Source organism: Triticum urartu, chromosome 2, assembly GCF_003073215.2.
Source record: "Triticum urartu cultivar G1812 chromosome 2, Tu2.1, whole genome shotgun sequence".
NCBI lineage: Eukaryota > Viridiplantae > Streptophyta > Magnoliopsida > Poales > Poaceae > Triticum > Triticum urartu.
The window spans coordinates 205,747,449-205,767,864 of record NC_053023.1 but is presented as its reverse complement, the minus strand read 5'-3'; the positions used below and the strand labels follow the sequence as shown (position 1 = coordinate 205,767,864).

Genomic DNA, 20,416 nt, shown 5'->3' with positions numbered 1-20,416 from the left:
CGCATGGGCCTCCTTTTATATGCTCAAGGGGTCACCCACAGGTGGCAACAGAGGCAAGGGTAAAAACGGGAAGGTGCTGCCGTAGGTACAGCTACCTGCTACAGTGTATCATACCTAACCCTGACGGCAGGGGATAAGGGTATTAAATGCCCGTCTGTGTCGCCTAAACAGTGTAAAAGGGACTGTCAGGGACGCCACCACTCGCCACGATGGCAAACTTGTCAGCGCCGCTTGCCACCGCGCACCGCTGGCTACACAGCCTCCCGCCACGCACGCCTGGAAGGGTCCCAGAGCGACACGTTGGTGGATATGCTGGAGCGCGGGCACAGAGTGGTGGCTTGCCGCGGCAAGCGCCTTGCCGTGGTTGTTGTCTTGTCGCGTCCGGGAGCTTGTCGCTCACCGGGCCTTGCCGGGACGCGAGGCGCGTCGCGGCAAGTTCCTTGAGGTGCCTTGGTTGGCCTTCCCGGCAAGCTCCTCTTGCCGGGGTCTTGTCTCATTGGCTTGTGTACTTTGTTCTTGAATGGCTCCAAAGGAACCACGACGGACCTTGGCGGTCACCCGGCAAGCCTTGCCGCGGGATGCTGCGACTGCCCATGCACAAGTTCGGGATACTAGAGTACCCCTACTCTAGTACACCGACAGGAGCCCCCGGGCCTGGGCCATACACGGTGCCGAGCGTTGTTGGGCCAGGCCCAAAACAGGGCACGGGCACGCGCGGCCTAGGTTACGTCGTATCACACTCCGTATCCACCGCGCCCTCCCCAAACGGCACGCGTTGAATGCGGCGTCGTGGGAGAGATCGTGGGTGGTTACTTTATTCGGAAATGCGAAACGTCCGCCCCCTCCCTTTTTATAAGCAGGGGAAACAGGGGCAGTTCGCCCACTCGCCCGTTGCTGCTCCAATCTCAGAAATCTCCGCCGCTCCCTCGTCTTCCCAAAGTCGAAAGAGAGAGAGAGCAGCGCTCCGCCCCCCATCGCCACCAGCACCATCAACGCCGTCGACCTCCTCCACTGCTTCCGCCATGGCTCCAAAAGCCGACAAGGGGAAGGTCATAAAGTCGACCGAGGCGCAGCGGCGCTGCGGAAGGAGCGGGCCGTCTTCCCCCCCCCCAAGCTTGGCGCGAAGGAGCTGAGGGAGAACTACTACCTTTTCTGGTCGGTGGAGACGCGAGCGCATCCGCGCACGAAGGTACTCCCCGCCGCTGCTTGGAAGAAAGCCCCAAACGGGTACCCTTTCTTCGCCTTGTTCTTCTACTGCGGGCTCTGCCCGCCTTTCTCTGAATTCTTCTGCGACATCATGAATACCTACGGATTCCACCTCCTTGACTTCACCCCCAATGCCGTTCTGACCATGGCAGTTTTCGCACATCTCTGCGAAAACTTTGTCGGAGTCCATCCCAACGTAGCCCTCTTTCGCCACTTCTTCATACCCCGAGTAGAGAGAGGGGAGCCATTATCCGACGGAGTCGCCTGGATCTCGAGGGCCGGCAAGAAAGAAACCTATCTGGAGGGAGAGTTCCGCGGCAAGTGGGAGGAGTGGAGAGCAGATTGGTGCTGGATTGACGAGGAGAACCCGCAGCCATTCACCACCCGGCGCCAAACCCCAGTAGCACGCGGCAGCGATTGGAGTGACGTGGCCCCGGAAGACGACAGGCTGAAGATTGCCGTCACCAGGATCCTGCGCCTCAGGCTTGCCGGGCTTACTGTAGGCGCTGTTGGCGCAGACTTTCTTCGCCGCCGCATCGCCCCCCTGCAGTAACGGGGGAGGCCCACTTGGGAGTTCAAGAACGCGGCAGACATCATGAGGCTGCGGCCGGGCCTCAATTTTAACTTCACAGTTCTGGAGCTCAACGCGATGCTGCAGGAGCTGCTCAAGTATGACCCCCAACATCCCGAAGTTTTTAGGTTGCCGGGGGGCGTCGTTCCGCTGTGCAACAATTCCTCGCTCGACCGCATCCGTGCAATGATGCCGGAGTGCGACTCGCGTGGAATTGTGCCAACTTGGCAGGAGCCTGCAAACGACGTCGTGCAGCAGTTCTTCGATGACTTGGTAGAAGTGCCAATCCGCTCCGACGAGAAGGATAGCCTCACCCGCGACACCACGGATGCGGAGATGGCACTCATCGCCTCCAGGCTGGAAGAGGCGGCGGCAGCCGCAGCCGCGGGCGAGTTTGGGTTCACTGTGGAGGAGGCAGATGCAGCGGAGGCGGCAAGCCGTGCCGAGCGAGGGGAGCCCGCCGGCAGGAAGGAGCTTGCCGGGCGTGACGCCGAGCCGAGCGAGCCCGCCAAGGACACGAGCGGCTCGTTGGAAATCGACTCCTCTTCCTCCTCATCTTCGGGCAGCTCGCCGCAAGCAGAGCCTCCATCCCCACCAAGAAGGCGTCTCCGCAAGGCCGGTGATGTAGCGGAGCGGCAAGCGGGTCAACAGTCGCCGCGCCGCGTGACACGCTCCACCGCGGCAAACACCGTTGCCGCGGGAGCGCCTCATGCTGCAACGGCAACTGGAGCGGGATCTAGCCGGACCACCGCTTCAGTTCCTGCCGCTGCTCACGCCGCGCCAGCAGCTGGAGCGGGGTCGTCTCAGACCACCGCCACTGCTCCCGCCAAGCGGCCAAGGGAAGCTTATCCTCCGCCTCCTCGCGCCGGGCGCGCGCCGGATTTCGACTTCTCCGCGTTCAGCTCCGACGAGGAAGAAGAAGAAGAGTAAGCTTCTCTTGCTGTACTTGTAGTTCTTCAATTCTTGCTGTTTTTCTTGTATCTCATTTGCTTTTCTTTCTGAACTTGTTCCTCTTTAGGACTCTGGCCCAGAGAGTGGCAAAGAGAGCTAAGGTCCCGGTGATCGTCATCGAGGACGAGCCTATTGCGACAGCAGGTGGCGCGCCCGAGACAACCTTGCCGGACCTGGCGACTTTTCTCCAGAGCAGCCCCCAGCGTAAGTGTATGATTTACTTTCCGCTGCGAGGCGCGCACGGGTACTTGTCTTTGCTGATATCTGCTTGTTGATTTGTGTAGGAGCCGAGCAGCCCCACCAGGAGCCAAGGGAGAATCCCCCGACAAGGGAGAACTCTCCGGCAAGGGAGGGCTTCCCGGTAAGGGAGAAGTCTCCGGCAAGGGAGGGTTCTCCGGCAAGGGACAGCACCAGCGGCCCCCCGACGGCGGAGACCACGACTGCAGAACCTGGTGCAGGTACTCCTCTTGCTTCAAAACTTCCCTTGGGTTCTTCTTCTTTTGATCTTCTTTTTGTTGGATTTTTGCTTGACTCTTCCCCCCTTTTCCGGCCGTCAGACCCATCCGCTGCAGAGCAGATGGAGATCGAGGTTGCCGCCGACGAAGCAGCCGGTGCTGGCGATCCCGCCGGCGCAGAGGCCGCCAAGGCTGCCGCCGCAGCAACTGGCGAGGGGTCTGGCGATCGTACTGACGGCCCAAAGGCCGCAGGAGCGCCAGGCGCTACGCCGACCGCTGACCCGTCCGGCGAAGCCGCATCGCCAAGCTCCGAGGAGCCCCAGCCGGGCGTCTACTTGAAGGCCGGCGATGACGTCTTCATCAACCTCCCCTGGGCGTCAAGCTCCAGGGTGCCGGTCGAGGGAGAGACCTTCGACGGGGAGGTGCTCGCCTCCGCTGGGTTGACGGTGGTTGACGCGCCAAGCAGCAGCAACGAGCCTGAAGAGGAGCGGCCGCTACGGAAGCTGGTGTCGCTCTACCGCGCGCGGCAAGCCAAGCTGGAATCCCGCGAGGCGCTTGTTGCGAAGGCGGGAGTAGACATCGAGAAGCGCGCGGAAGAGCTCGGGGGTTTCCACCGGGAAGCCCTCCGGTCCCTGGCGGAGGAGCGGGAGCAGCTTGCCGAAGCGCAGAAGGTCTTCTTCCTCGAGAAGGCCGAAGTCGAAGAGTAACAGCGGCTTGCCGCTGTAAAGCTATCCGCGGAGGAGGGCGAGCTGGCGCAGCGGAAGGTCAATCTCGACGCCCACGAGGAGGAGCTCGCCGTGCGCGAGGAAAAACTCGGCGGAGCCCTCAAGCAGGCGGAGGACGCTGCCGCTGCCGCCGAGGCCGCCAAGAAAGAGCTGGAGACGAAGGTGGCGCAGCTGGAGGCCGATCTCGCCGAGAAGGGCAGAGAGCTCAGCGCCGCCAAGGACTCCAACACGGGTCTTGAGCTGAAGCTGACCGCTTTGACCAAGACTCTGGACGGCGCCAAGAAGCAGGAGGCGGCCTTGAAAGAAGAGATCAAGGCCGACAAGGCGTTGCTGGAGAGTGTTGCCGCCACCCAAAATGCCTTCAGGAAAACTGTGGAGCACTGGACGGAGAGTCTTGTGAATGCTGCCACAGACATTGACAGGGAGTTGGCGCAGCTGGGAATGGAAGATCTCGGGTATCCCTCCGACGAGAACCTCCAACCCAGCGCCAAGCTCGTCTTGTTCTTCAAGGGCGTGGCGACAGCCCTCCAGCGACTCCGGAAGAGGATCCCCAAGCAGCTGGCCGACGAGTCGCGCAAGATCTGCGCGGGAGCTCTCCAGAAATTGTTGGTGAAGGTGGCCTTCCGCAATCCGGGTCTCAACCTCACCAACGTCCTCAAGACCCTGCCGCCGGATACTGATCTGGAGGCGCTCAAGGCCCTTGTCGCACTCATTGTGGACAAGGTGAGCGGGATCAAGAGGATCGAAGGCGATCGCGTAGATTAGGCCACCCATTTCTTCTTTTCTTGTCGCTGTTTGTCATGTTATGAAAACAATCTATTAGAGCCGCGACAAGCTATCTTTGTAATATAACTCTATTCTGAGTAATGATTGCAATGTTATTTCCTTTACTTGATTCCTCCCTTTGTACGTTTTTGCTCTACGCTTTTAGGAAACTTGCCGGTGCAGGCACCTGAGCCGCGAGCGCTGAGTGCGGAACGTCAGCAGCTTGCTGGCGGTGCCGCTACCGGCAAGAAACCTTGTCGCAACTAGTTGCAGCTCACTTAAGTTGTTGAGCGGACTCGAAACAAAATAAGGGCGCAACTAGCTACGAGTTGGTTCCTCCGCGCACAGGTTTTCCATACAAAGTGCGGTCGTTCAAGGGAGATAACTTAAAAATTTTAAAAATTTGATTGCTCAAACTCTAGCAACTTAGCTTTTCTGTTGTTTGCTTCCCGGCAAGGCGAAACTTTGTTGAACGACGCCTGGTCCATACCATTATCTTCTTCTTTCCCCCCGGAAACTTGTGGGCGAGGAGAACCTTCCTTTTCTTGAGAAAAAAGAAAGAAGAGAAAATAAAGATATGGAGCCTTACGGCTCGTTATTGCTTACCGGGGAGTGGGTGCTGCACAAAGTGTCAGATCATATATGTAAAAAATAAAATGCATGAAATTGACAAGATGTGCGAAGCACATGAGCTTTACTTATGCACGGGGTCTGAGCCCGGCTTTGTACAAAGGATTACATGCAACAGCGGCAAGACTTGTACAAAAGGTGGTTGCCGGAACAGATTCCGGCAACCGCGCCTTACGGGTAAAACTTACGAAGATGCTCAATGTTCCAGGAGTTGCTCACCGGACTGGCATCTTTGGTCTCAAGGCGGACATCGCCAGGCCTAGTGACTCGTTTCACCCGGTAAGGGCATTCCCACTTCGGCGTCAACTTGTTGGAATTCTTGGCGGACTGAACACGCCGAAGAACAAGGTCGCCTTCCTCGAGACTTCTGGCGTTAACTTTGCGGCTATGATAGCGGCGCAAAGCTTGCTGGTAGCGAGCAGCTCGCACAGCAGCCTGAAGACGGTCTTCCTCAAGGAGCAGCGCGTCATCTTGTCGCAGCTGCTCTTGCTCGAGCTCATCATAAGCGAGCACTCGAGGTGACCCGTATACGAGTTCCGTGGGGAGAACTGCCTCTACTCCATAGACTAGAGCAAAAGGTGTCTGGCCAGTGGCTCGATTTGGCGTCGTTCTGATCGACCAAAGAACCACCGGCAGCTCCTCGATCCAGTTTCTTCCGCACTTGTGCAGCCTGTCGAAAGTCCTGGTCTTGAGCCCGCGCAGCACTTCAGCATTTGCCCTCTCCGCTTGACCGTTGCTTCTCGGGTGAGCAACAGAAGCGAAGCAGACCTTGGCGCCAAGGTCTTGGACGTACTGCATGAAGGTGCGGCTCGTGAATTGCGTGTCGTTGTTGGTGATTATCCTGTTAGGGATCCCGAAGCGGCAAACAATCGACCTGAAGAACTTGACTGCTGACTGTGCTGTCACCTTCCTCACTGGTTCCACTTCCGGCCACTTTGTGAACTTGTCGATTGCAACGTACAAGTACTCAAAGCCCCCGACTGCTCGGGGAAAGGGGCCGAGGATGTCAAGCCCCCAGACCGAAAATGGCCAGGATAAAGGGATCGTCTGGAGAGTTTGAGCTGGTTGGTGTATCTGCTTGGAATGGAACTGGCACACTTCACACTTGGTTACTTGTGCAGTTGCATCCTGGAGGGCTGTCGGCCAAAAAAACCTTGCCGGAATGCTTTACCGACAAGTGCTCTTGCGCCAATGTGGTGTCCACATATGCCTCCATGTATCTCTGCCAACAGCTTTTGTCCGTCTTCCCGGTGAATACACTTCAATTTCACACCGTTGAGTCTTCTTCTGTACAGTGTCTTGTCGACAAACTGGTACATACTTGACTGCCGGGCTACTCTTTCCGCTTCTTCTTGCTCTTCGGGAAGTTCTCCTGTCTGAAGGAAACGGACAATCTGTTGTGCCCATGCTGGAGCTTGTGGCTCGACAACAAGGACTAAAGGCGAATCTGCAGCTGCGGGAACGTCCGCTTCTACGACAAGAACCTGCGGCTCTGCCGGAGCTTGACGTTTCCCGGCAAGCTTGCCGGAGCAAAACTTGTCGGGAGCTTCTGCTTCAACGGAACAAACCCTAGGGCTTGCCGGAGCAGACTGCTCCTCAGCACTCTTGGCGTTGATCTTGGGGGCCTTCTTGGCAGCGGCTTTGGGAAGCTCTGCCGGCAAATAGTCACCAGAAATCAACTTCCTCTTCTTGCTCTGTCCAGTTGATGGCGTTACGGACAGTTGAGTCAGCTTGAGCACAAAGATCCCTGGTTCCACAGGTAACTTAAGTGCGGCGCGCTTTGACAGGCCATCGGCAATGGCGTTCTGAGCTCTTGGAACATGTTCCATTTGTAGGCCGTCAAAGTGCTCTTCTAGATTTTTTACTTCGTCGACGTAAGCTTCCATCAACGGACTCTGATAGCTCTTGTTCACTTGGCGGACGACAAGCTGCGAGTCACCCCTGACAATGAGCTTCTTGATCCCAAGGTCTGCCGCGATCCTGAGACCGGCAAGCAAGCCTTCATACTCTGCAGTATTGTTTGTTGCTTGCTCCTTGGGAAAGTGCATCTGGACTACGTACTTGAGGTGCTCTCCGGCAGGTGCGACAAGCAGCACGCCAACGCCGGCACCTTGCAGCGAAAAGGCACCATCAAAGTACATCAGCCACTCTTTGCCTGCTTCCTTGTCGGGGATGCTCATTTCTGGAATTTCTTCATCTGGTGTTGGCGTCCATTCTGCTATAAATTCTGCCAATGCTCTGCTCTGGATAGTTGAAGTGCTCTCAAACTTGAGGCCAAAGCTTGACAGTTCCAGTGCCCACTCAACAATCCTGCCTGTCGCTTCTGGATTCTGTAGTATCCTCTTCAGCGGAAAGCAAGTGACAACTGTTATCTCATGTGCTTGAAAGTAATGGCGCAGCTTTCTCGAGGCCATGAGAAGGCCGAAAAGCAATTTCTGCACGCCAGAGTACCTTGACCTAGCCCCCTGCAGAAGGGAACTGACAAAGTAAACTGGGCGCTGCACCATCTTCTTCTGTATCTCCTCACGCATCTGCGCAGATCCATCTTTGTCGGGACCAGAGCTTGCCGGGGAAGCCCCCTGCTTTTCGCTGGATGCGCTTGCCGTGGTTGCTGACTCGTCATCTGCCTCCCTCTCTGCTACTAACGCAGCACTAACCACTTGATTGGTTGCCGCTATATATAGCAGCAACTTCTCCTGTGGCTTAGGTGCGACAAGTATTGGAGGGGAAGACAGGTATCTCTTCAAGTCTTGCAGCGCAACCTCCGCTTCCGGAGTCCATTTCATTGGACCTGCCTTTTTCAATAATTTGAAAAATGGCAGGGCACGCTCAGCAGACCTAGAGATAAACCTGCTGAGAGCAGCCACACAACCGGCAAGTCTTTGTACATCCTTGACGTGCTTTGGTGCTTCAATCTGCTCAATGGCCTTGATCTTGTCGGGATTGGCTTCAATTCCCCGCTGAGACATGAAGAACCCGAGAAGCTTGCCGGAGGAGACTCTAAACACACACTTCTCGGGGTTGAGCTTGAGGCTGATCTTGCGCAGATTTGTAAAGGTCTCGTCTAAATCTTGGATCAAAGTTGCCTTGTCCTTGCTCTTGACCACTATATCATCCATATAGGCTTCCACATTTCTGTGTATTTGTGGTTCAAGAGCGACATGGACTACTCTTGCAAATGTTGAACCAGCATTTTTTAATCCGAAAGGCATCCGTACGAAACAGTACGTGCCACATGGAGTAATAAATACGGTCTTCTCCTCATCCTCTTCTGCCATGAAGATCTGATGGTATCCTGAGTATGCGTCGAGAAATGAAAGCAAATCACATCCGGCTGTGGAGTCAAAAATCTGGTTAATGCGCGGCAAAGGAAATGGGTCTTTGGGACAAGCTTTGTTAACATCGGTAAAATCGATACAAAGTCTCCATTCCCCATTCGCCTTGCGCACGACTACAGGATTGGCCAACCACGTAGGATGGAGCACTCCTCTGACAAGGCCTGCTGCATCCAACTTCCTGATCTCTTCTGTGATGAATTCTTGGCGCTCCACTGCTTGCTTCCTGACTTTCTGCTTGACGGGCCGCGCATGAGAACAAACGGCAAGATGGTGCTCAATTACTTTCCTGGGAACGCCGGGGATGTCAGACGGTTGCCACGCAAACACGTCGACATTCGCCCGCAGGAAAGCAACGAGCGCGCTTTCCTATTTAGGGTCGAGAGTGGCACTGATGGTGAAGGTACCACCAGTGCCGTCCTCCTTGGCGGACACCTTCTTCGTCTCTGGCGGAGCTGCCATTGTCTTCCTACACTTGCCGGTGGAGCTCGATGGTGCGTCCTCGACGGCAGCGCAGCACTCCGAGGAGGTGCGTTTGCCGGAGTGGGCATCAGAGCTCTTGCCGGATTTGGTCTTCTTCCCCCCGGGAGCTTCAACGGCAAGTGACTTGCGGTCTGTTGCGGCTGCCGCTTCCCGGTAGATCTTGTCGGCGCAGATAAGAGCATCCTTCTTGTCACCGGAGACAGAGATGACGCTTATCGGGCCTGGCATCTTCAGCATGTTGTACGCGTAGTGAGAGGCTGCCATGAACTTGGCGAGTGCTGGACGGCCAAGTATCCCATTGTAAGGTAATGGAATATCGGCAACGTCAAAAGTGACCCTCTCAGTCCTGAAGTTCAGCTCGCTGCCAAATGTAACTGGCAACGTGACCTTCCCCTTCGGCTTGCTCCTTCCCGGATTGATTCCTTGGAATGTGCCGGTCTCTTCAAGCTCGCTGTCAGGGATCTGGAGTTTCTGGAGTACAGCGGAGGAGATCAGGTTCAAGCCGGCCCTGCCGTCAACTAGCATCTTAGTGACCTTGAGGTTGCGGATAGTTGGTGAAACCAACATCGGCAAGCACCCGACCGCAGTTGTGCGATCAGGGTGGTCCTCAATGTCAAAAATGATAGGCGTGCTGGACCACTTCAGAAGCTTGCGTGATTCGATAGGTGGTTCTGCTGCATTGACTTCCCGCACCCACTGTTTGAGTTGGCGGTGCGAAGTATGCAGAGAAGCACCGCCGTCAATGCACAAGACTTCTATGGCTTTCTGGAACTCCTGCTCACTGGTCTCGACATCATCCATGTCTTCGTCGTCGTCGTCGTCTTCATCGTTGCCACGGCCGCGGGGAGGTATGTCTCCTTGCCGCTGCTTGGCCTTGCCGCGGCGTCCTCCCCGGCCGGCGCGCTTATTGCCGGATTCTCCAGCACCTCCTTGGGCCCTCTCCTTGTCGCGTCGCTCGTATTCAGCCTTTTGCTGCTGAACAAGCTGCTCAACTTTCTTGCAGCTCTGGAGGTCATGGCCCTTGGTGCGGTGAATCTTGCAGTACTGCTTGTCGGTGCCTTCCTGCTTGTCGGCGACCGCCACAGCCTGGCAGTTGGTGCATGCGGCAACCTCCTTGCCGGAGCTACCAACTTTGGCCTTCTTGGCGCCAACTTCGTTGCCGGACTGCTCAACGACTAGCACTTCTTTGCCTTTCTTCTTCCTGTTCCGTCGCCGGTTTCTCTTTGCCGGGGCAGTATCTTCGCTGTCAGATCCTTCTGCTCCGATATTCTCTCCGGGGAGTTTCCTCCCTTCCTCAGCGCGTGCACACTTGTCGGCCAGGGCATACAGCTCACTGACGTCTCTAATCCTGCACATCGCCATCTCCTCCCGCATCCTGCGGTTACGCACGTTCTGATGGAACGCGCTGATGACCGCGGCGGGGTGAACGTCTGGGATGTTGTACTGTACACGGCTGAACCTCTGAATGTATTTGCGTAGGGGCTCTCCTTCCTTTTGGACGAGCAGATGAAGGTCACTCTCTTGGCCATGAGGTTTGTGGCCGCCTGTAAAGGCACCGACAAACTGATGGCATAGGTCTGCCCAGGAGGATATGGAGTTGTCCGGCAAGTGCATGAGCCAGGACCTGACGTTGGGCTTGAGCACCAGCGGGAAGTAGTTGGCAAGGATCTTGTCGTCCCGCCCCCCGGCAGCCTGCACCGCGATGGTGTAGATGCTGAGGAACTCCGGCGGATGCGTCTTGCCGTCGTACTTCTCTGGTACATCTGGTTTGAAATTCTTCGTGCTGGGCCACTGGACTTGCCGCAGCTCACGAGTGAACGCAGGGCAACCTACCGCGTACGGCAAGTCGCCTGGTTCCCCTGGCGCATGCATGTCGACAGAGGGCCCAGCGCGCTGGTCTGATTGACGTCGCGCTTCTCTTCGGCGCTCGATACGAGTACGAGCGTCCTCTTGTTGTCGTTCTTGAAGAACTTGGCGCTGATCGCGACGAGCTCGCGGATCTGATGACGCGGTGGAGTCGCTGTCGAGGTGGATCCGGCGAGTCGGCGATCTTGGCCTTCGGGATGGAGAGTGCGCAGAGGTTTCACCCCCACCGGTCTTGTCGCCACCGGCTCGTGCCTGGCTGACTAGCTGCGGCTGCGACGTGCTCGGCTGCCGCTGAGTGTCGCTGTTGGCGAAGCCGATGAGACTCTGGATGGTGGCCCTCCAGTCGTCGATCTTGTCTGCTGTTGGAGGATAGTCTAGGAGCAGTTGAGCTCGCGCCAAAGCTTCTGCTGCAGTGGCGGGTGGTGGTGGCGAACGGTGCGAGGAGCGGAATATGCTCGGACTTCTAACCATGTTAGAAGGAGCAGTATCCCGTCCAGGCGACCGTGTCTCGCTCGCGTCAGCATGTTGGCGTGCATGGTGGTCCTGAGCGCTCCGAGATCCACCAGCTCGATCTTGGTCCAGCAAACGCATGGTATCGTGAGTACCATGACGCTGCCGGTCCCGCGCCTCTTGAGATGGACGCGGTGCATGTACGGACGCCGAGGTCTTGGAGTGCGCCCGGTCGTTGTGGGAGCCGACTACGCCGCCGATGGGCAGCGCAGCCTTGTCCTTGGACCTGGCAGCACCGTGAGCTCCCTCGCCGACGCTCGTTCTTCCGCCGGCGTCCGCCCCATCAGCCGTTTGCTCCGGCGGTGGTGGGTTCGGCGCGGACGGAGCAGCCGCCTCCGAAACCTTCTTCTTCGGCGGCATGTCAATGAAGATGATGAAGATCTAGCTCGCGAGAACTCCGGATCTGGTTCACACAACCTCGACGCCCCCTACCTGGCGCGCCAAAGATGCCGGGGTACTGATCCACGGGCACCTATGGGACCGGCGGGCCGGGTCCCTTTCGGTTCGGCGGGGGCGGAGATCGTGCAAAGAGCGGATCGAGGCGAAGCACACGAGCGATTTACTCAGGTTCGGGCCGCACGGATGCGTAAAACCCTACTCCTGCTTTGTGGTTTGTATTGATTTCTTGCTCGGGAGCGCGAAGTGCTACAGTACACTTCAGCAGCTAACGAGACCAAGCGTGAATGTTCTCTGAACTAGCTAACCCCCCTCTACGTTGCGCATGGGCCTCCTTTTATATGCTCAAGGGGTCACCCACAGGTGGCAACGGAGGCAAGGGTAAAAACGGAAAGGTGCTGCGGTAGGTACAGCTACCTGCTACAGTGTATCATACCTAGCCCTGACGGCAGGAGACAAGGGTATTAAATGCCCGTCTGTGTCGCCTAAACAGTGCAAAAGGGACCGTCAGGGACGCCACCACTCGCCACGATGGAAAACTTGTCAGCGCCGCTTGCCACCGCGCACCGCTGGCTACACAGCCTCCCGCCACGCACGCCTGAAAGGGTCCCAGAGCGACACGTTGGTGGATATGCTGGAGCGCGGGCACAGAGTGGTGGCTTGCCGCGGCAAGCGCCTTGCCGCGGTTGTTGTCTTGTCGCGTCCGGGAGCTTGTCGCTCACCGGGCCTTGCCGGGACGCGAGGCGCGTCGCGGCAAGTTCCTTAAGGTGCCTTGGTTGGCCTTCCCGGCAAGCTCCTCTTGCCGGGGTCTTGAGATGCCTTTGTTGGTCTTCCCGGCCAGCTTTTCTTGCCGGGGTCTTGTCTCATTGGCTTGTGTACTTTGTTCTTGAATGGCTTCAAAGGAACCATAGAGGACCTTGGCGGTCACCCGGCAAGCCTTGCCACGGGATGCTGCGACTGCCCGTGCACAAGTTCGGGATACTAGAGTACCCCTACTCTAGTACACCGACAATAAGACTGAAAACTGTGCCTTTGGGTAGCTTATAAAAATGAAAAGTAAGACATCATACAGTTTTGCTATTTTGCTAGATATGTCTATAATGGGACCAACAGAACACGGGGAATAGTACAAAGGTTCAGTTTGCTTAATCAAATCGGGTACATATACTGGAAGGAGCAACCATGAAAAATACATGAATTTACCTATCTGAGTCACCTTCTGACATACTTCCCTTCTAAAAGTATGAAAGAGCTGGAGCCTTGAGAGGCTATTAGTAGTATCGTTCATTCGCTACATGTCACTTCTCTCTTGCATTATTCAGGGCAACGGAAGGGCCATGCACTCCTGATTATTGCCACAGTGTACTCGCTCTCGGTCGTCTGTACACGTTTGCTTTTCTGTGTCCTATACATCATAAGACGAAGAAAAAGAGGTAAGCAGTTCAATAAATTCCATGCGCTATCTGCAAAAAAAAAAAAAAAAAAAAAATTCCATGCGCTAATGATGATAGTGGCAACTAACTCACTACCAAGTGATCTAATTTCATGTAATAACTGATAACTGATGGAAGGGTGTACATTTAGGGAAGATAAATTCCACGGAGCAGCCCAAGGACATAGATGAAATCCTGAGGCTTTGGAAGATGGAAGATACCGGCTCTGAGTTCTCCCTGTATGATTTCTCGCAAATTGCAGATGCTACATACAACTTCTCACCCCGCAAAATATTAGGACAGGGTGGCTTTGGGCCCGTTTACAAAGTATTTTTCCGTTGTATTCATATTTCCTCAATAAAAACATAATTAACACGAACCATTCTAAGTTATGGAGGATGGTTCATGATTTTTGCAGGGAATTTTTCCTGACGGACAAGAAGTAGCAATTAAAAAACTTGCTGCACGGAAGACAAGGTCTAGTGGAATTCAAAAATGAGATCCAAGTGGTAGCAAAACTTCAGCACAGACACCTTGTTAGGCTGCTGGGTTGTTGCATCCATGATGAAGAGAAGATACTGATCTACGAATACATGTCAAACAAAAGCTTGGACTACTTCATTTTCGGTAGGTTTTTGGAGTAATTTACTAATGTCCAATTGTATGCCCCTCTGTAGTGCTAAACACTTGGCCGTGTGTCATATTTGCAGATCCAAACAGGAGGACATCATTAAACTGGATGATACGACTTAAAATAGTAGAAGGAATAGCCCAAGGGCTTCTATACCTTCACGAGCATTCACGGCTGCGTATCATCCATAGAGATCTGAAAGCAAGCAATATTTTGTTAGACTCCGAGTTAAATCCTAAGATTTCTGATTTTGGCATGGCAAGGATATTTCCCTCAGATGCCACTCAAACAAAAACAAGCAGGCTTGTTGGAACATAGTAAGTACAGCACACGAGTAAATTACCAATTAATATTTCTACCCAAGCATTTTCCTTCTGACTATTGCATGTCATCTTTCCTAGTGGTTACATGGCTCCTGAGTACGCATTTGAGGGCCTCCTTTCGATCAAGTCAGATGTTTTCAGTTTTGGGGTATTGCTTCTTGAGATTATAAGTGGAAAGAGGAGTGCAGGATTTCAGCATTATGGAGAAAGAGAATTTCACAATCTTCTTCAATATGTAAGCAAGTTAATATCTGTAAAATTGGTGCATTCTCGATTTTTCATTTCCATGAATTGCAGGGGTCTTTTCATTCTTTCCCCGTTTTATTAGCTATAATTTTGTGTGCAAATTTTAATACAGATATATAAGGTTACCCTTACCGTCAAATTTATGTAAGGACCGTATTTTCAGGCATGGCAGATGTGGGAAGAAGAAACATGGCATGAATTCATTGATCAATCAATTGGTGATGAATATGAACCAGGAGACATGATGAAATATCTCAGGTTGGCACTAATGTGTGTCCAAGTAAAAGCAGTAGACCGTCCCACTATGTCTGATATTGTTGCAATGCTTAGCAGTGACGACATCACCATACCAGAGCCAAGGCAACCAGCTTACTCCTATACCAGAGTAGATGTGTCAGTAAATATCAATTTATCATGCACCAGAAATGATATAACCCTCACCACTACTGATGGTAGATAAATGGTCATTTATTTCATTTGCAAGGTGTGTGACTACTGGTTTTGGATGTTCTTCTTGTGTTGACAAATTAATTAGACAGGGCACTGTTTGTATTCCATTAGTGACTCAGAATTTCACCCATTTATCCTATTCCTGCATATGTAACAAGATTTTCCATCATAAGCAATATTTACAAGGGACTGTGAGAATATTTACATATCTGTTTCAAAACTACATAGCACTGGAACTAGCACAAGACCTGCGAGCTGCTGGGCAGATCAACAAAACCACCAACTATCTACCGTCAGGCCGTCCTTTGAGACATATCTACTGTAGCTTGTAAAATTGATTATAGAGAAGGTATTCTACACTCCCGGTACTCCCAACTCTAGAAATCTCATTCTAGAAGTCATGAAATATTTCAACAAAAATTGGCAATATAGACAAATTTATGTATAAATCATATAACAAAAAAAATCAGATCGATGGATTCGAAACACACGTCTAGAAACAAAAATGACAAATATTGCTGTGAATAGTACTAATCCAATTTGGGCTGTGAATTCGGCTCACTAACAATAAGAATGCCGGATTCTTCTTTTTTGTTTCTTGAGCTACAGAAACTTTGGAACTTTGTGACATAGTAGATACATACAGTATAAGTATTGAGATTTTGTTCATAAGTTTTGGCAATTTTTTTATAGGCCAAAATTTTCGGGAGCACTGGGAGTATTCCACACCGGGATTACTCCATACATTCTCGTCCGTTATATGCATGTTAGACATGAAAATGAATTAATGATAAAGTGAAAGTGCAATCTAGACCATATGCCGACCTTGTTTTAGACATGAAGGTACTGTAAAATTGACTTTACTAAGATGTGAAACTAGGACATGCTACAACAGTGACTCAAGGCTCGATCTTATTAGAGGTGGTATAGTCCACCGGGGATGGCAACATATGTCCCAACCCAAATAGATAGTGTCTGTGTTAAATATTCAAATAATTAACATGTATGATAGCAGGATTAGAAGGAAAAAAGACCGCAATTTCAGATAACGGGATTGAAAAGTATGACAACACCTGTGTGTGTAAATAAAGTCCAATGCTTACACTTGGACCAAATTGGAGGTCAAACCCCGTCCAGTAGGCATGTTTCTCTGCCCTACTTTGCAGGATATGGTGACTGTCACCATCAATCATCCTGTCAATTTGAAGAGAAAAGGTCAAACTTAGACCAGTCTGGTCCCAAAGGTCATTTTTGCAAGAACCTTCAACATGTTTACCTCCTGTACACAAAGAGAAGATGTTATTTGCCACTCATTCATTACAGCTTCATGAGTACTTCTGCAAAGCAGATAGATCAAAGACCATTTTCTGAAATAAACAAGGAGGATGCCACTATTATCTCTCTTAGTTCTCTTCCTCTCCTTCTCGGCTTCGTCAGAAGGTCAGACACTCTGCAGCGACAATAATGGCGGCATGTACATGCCAAACAGCACCTACAAATCCAACCTTGTATCCCTCGCTGAACTACTGTTTGCCAAAGCCACAGAGGAGCACTCAGCTACTGGCACGGCTGGCATAGGACCAGACAAGGTCTATGGTGCAGTGCTTTGTCGGGGTGATTCTGACGGCTCCGACTGTCGGAAGCGCCTAACCAGGGCCCTTGATGAAGCAATCAACAGCAAAGCTGGCAACTCTTACTCCCTCCAGAGTAACAACGTGACCTACTACGACGACCAATACCAGGCACAGATAAGCTTCTCTGACCAGGACTTCCTTTCCAACTTCAGCAACATGCCCGGGTGCACCGTGAATACTAACCTGAACTCCGTGACGGCCACTGGAGTAGCCAAGCGTTATGAAGACCTTGTCAACAAGCTGATACATGCGCTTGCTGATGTTGTGGTGAGCCGAGCAGAAAAATATGCAGTCAGGAAAGTGAGGTCTGAGGAGACAGGACAGACGGTGTATGGGCTGGCGCAGTGCATACGGGATATGCCATATGAGAGTTGTGCGGCATGCCTGGATCGCATAATCTCTGACATGCAGAGTAAGATCATTGCTGGCCAGATAGGGGCAGCATTTCTTGGGGTGTGGTGCACATTGCGTTATGAGACGGACACACAGTTCTTTACTGATACCAAGATGCTGTCATTCGGGTCCTGTTTGGTTCATAAGTCCTAGGAATTTTTCTAGTCCCAACTAAAAATTCTCTAGTCCTTAAAAAGTCCCTTCCTGTTTGTTTCCAGAGACTAAAAAGTCCCTAGTCCCTCCGTAGAGGTTATTAAATGACCATGTTGCCCCTAGTATATAGAAAAATAACAATCAAACAATACCATGGGATGGCGGGCAATTGAATGCATGAAGGGGCATTGTTGGAAAAGTCTCAAAAAGTCCCAAAAAAGACTCTCCTTAAGAGTCTTCTTCATTTAGTCCCAAATGCCTAGTTTAGTCCCTAAAAAATCCCTCTCGTTTGGTAAAAAAGTCTCTAAGAGGGACTTTTTCTAGTCCCTACACAAAAAGTCCCTGGAAACAAACACCCCCTCAATGCGCTCCCAAGAAGTCCCCAGCGACCACGCCATCCCTCCTTCCACCCCTACAACCTGAGACCCTGACCCCGACCCTCCCGTTGCCGACCGCAACGACCGCCCCGATGGCCACCACGGCCAGCGCCCCGCTCTTGCCGATGCCGGTCACCTCCGCCGCACCCGTCCTCGTCGTCTTCACCCCGGAGGAGATGACAGCTGCCATCCGGTATCTCACCCAGGCGGTCACAGGCATCTACACGTTCCTCGTGAGATCCTATGGGCCGCAGCCACCTGTGCCCTTCGCCACCGCCCCGCCGCCACAGTAGCCGAGGATGGCAGCCGCCATCCTCGGTGACCCCCGTCGCCGCCGCCATGCAGCAGCTGCCGTGGCAGTCGCCACCAGCGACGAACCCTGGCGCCTCCACCATGCAACAGGGGCAACAGCTGCAGCCGCCGCCACCGGCGACCGCGGCCCTGGGCATCCCAACGACGGGCCCGGGGGTGCCCATCCACCAGGTCCGGTTTCCCCCGTCGTCGTCTCCGTTATCGGCCTGGCTTACTGGGTCCCTTGAGCCGGTCTACACAACGGCCTCGGTCGGGCCGCACGTGCTGCCCCCGCCGGCGACGCACCCAGCCATGCAGTTTGGCGGGTCCGCGGGCTCCGCCGAGCCCTTCACCAGCGTCGACGGGCCCCTGTTCCAAGGCGGCACCCTGATGCCCACCTACTCGGCCCCGTCATCCTCGCTGCTCCGTGCTGACGAGGCGCACCCGCCCGTCGTCCACGTCCAGACGCCGCCAAGATTCTCCAAGCTGGAGTTCACGACCTACGACGGCACCGTCGACCCCCTAAATTGGCTCAACCAATGCGACCAATTTTTCAGGGAACAACGCACGCTCGCGTACGACCGCACCTGGATCGCCTCGTATCATCTCCGAGGAGCCACGCAGACGTGGTACTATGCCCTCAAACAAGACGAGGGCGGCATGCCACCATGGGAGAGCTTCCGTGATTTGTGCCTCTTGCACTTCGGTCCTCGTATCATCTCCGAGGAGCCGCGCAGACGTGGTACTATGCCCTCGAACAAGACGAGGGCGGCATGCCACCATGGGAGAGCTTCCGCGATTTGTGCCTCTTGCGCTTCGGTCCGCCTATACGCGGGAGCCATCTGGCAGAGCTTGGGCATCTTTCGTTCCTCACCTCGGTGCAAGACTTCGCACCTCCAAACCGCTGAGCTCTTCGTCGGCGGCCTACCGGACCACATCCGCGTGGACGTGGAGATGCGCGGGCCACAGGACCTCCAGACGGCCATGTACTACGCCCTTGCGTTCGAGCATCACGCGGTGGCCATCCAGCAGGCACCACCGCCCCGGGCCGCCACCCTGGCCGGAAGTTCCCGCGCAGGGTCGGCCTGCCCAGGCTTCCGCGGCGCCCCTCGCCGCAGCTGCAGGATGCCCGTTCCGCCGGCTCACCCTACGTACCGGGCCACGTCTGCCCACGACTCTTCTACCTGGAGGCTGAGGAACCTGCCGCTGCCGGGCTCGGTGACCAGCCCCTCTCTCCCCCTCCCCCTCCCCCTCCCCCTCCCTCCCTCCCTCCCTCCCTCTCTCGCACGCGCGCGCACGCAACGACGGCACCCCAGCGCCGGCGACCACGCCTTCCTACAAGCCATCCCTCCTTCCACCCCTACAACCCCACCCCACGCCCTGGTAGGGATCCGGTTCCTACCATCCTTCAGTTATGATGAATGGCACTAGTCATAGCAAAGACATAACGTATCAACAATGCAGTACATAACTTGTCATTGGTTTATCAAAATAGATTTTCATTGGAATTTATGTGAATGTACAGGTAAAACACACTTTTCGATGGAACAATGCAGTCTTGGTTGGCGTTGGAGGTTTCCTGCTAGTAATATCAATTTCTTGCTTGGTTTTTCATATATGGGTCAAAACACAACGACCAAGAGGTATGTATTCTCATCAATTCACCACTGCATAAGATAATATTTGCCACTTTATTTTTCTAAGTACGTATATTAATAGCATAACATTTCATTATTATGTTTCAGAACAAACAATATTTAAACTAGGACGGCTGTATTTGTCAATACAAATTGCAATAAATCTTTGGAGGATGGGAGGAGCCAACACAGAATTTTCAGTTTATGATTTCTCCAAGATAAAAGAAGCTACAAATAACTTCTCGATTGGTAACAAACTGGGACAAGGTGGCTTTGGTCCTGTATATAAGGTGATTGTGTTGTGTACTGGCACACTAAATGCTATCTTACTCAAAATCCAAAGTGAACTTGCTTGACTGCTTTTCTTTGAATTCCATATTTCATAGTGAGTTGCATTACTTATAGTCACCCATGAAAAGATATGTGTTCTGCAACTATGCATAATTTAACTTTTCCCCAAAACATGATACACTGTGTACATTTATTAACTTGTTTTCCTTTTTTTCTCAATCTCAGGGCCGATTAAGAAATGGACACAAAATAGCAGTCAAGAGACTGCAAACATCTTCTTTGCAAGGTTTACTGGAATTCCAAAACGAAATTCAACTCATAGCAAAGGTTCAACACAAAAATCTCGTGAAACTGCTGGGATGTTGCACTCAAGGAGGTCGAGAAAAAATGCTAGTATATGAATATATGGAAAACAAAAGCCTAGACAACTTCATCTTTGGTAGCATTTCTAGTTTTGATGTGCCAGAAGCCTAGAGCACGGTATTATTTATAATTTGGTGACATGTTTTGATTAATTATATATGTTCTCAGATATCATTAAAGGAAGGCGATTAAACTGGTCAAAACGTTTGCGCATAATTGATGGGACAGCTCAAGGTCTTCTTTATCTTCACAACTACTCACGAATATGCATTGTTCTTAGGGATTTCAAAGCAAGTAACAT

General features: G+C 53.0%; 1 protein-coding gene and 1 pseudogene across 1 annotated transcript in view; both read left to right on the top strand.

Moving 5' to 3' along the window:
* The first annotated feature begins 19 nt into the window (after positions 1-19).
* On the top strand, positions 20-16,043 carry LOC125535768 (annotated as a pseudogene).
* A 209-nt stretch (positions 16,044-16,252) lies between these two features.
* The window catches only part of LOC125535767 (cysteine-rich receptor-like protein kinase 6), a 13,518-nt gene continuing 9,354 nt past the window's right edge, over positions 16,253-20,416 (top strand). Inside the window, exons 1-6 of the mRNA XM_048698841.1 lie at positions 16,253-17,125; positions 18,605-18,626; positions 19,350-19,467; positions 19,570-19,751; positions 19,978-20,191; positions 20,284-20,409. Coding sequence (XP_048554798.1) covers positions 16,362-17,125; positions 18,605-18,626; positions 19,350-19,467; positions 19,570-19,751; positions 19,978-20,191; positions 20,284-20,409 — 1,426 coding nt within the window. The 5' untranslated portion in view covers positions 16,253-16,361. The remainder of the gene's footprint in view (positions 17,126-18,604; positions 18,627-19,349; positions 19,468-19,569; positions 19,752-19,977; positions 20,192-20,283; positions 20,410-20,416) is intronic.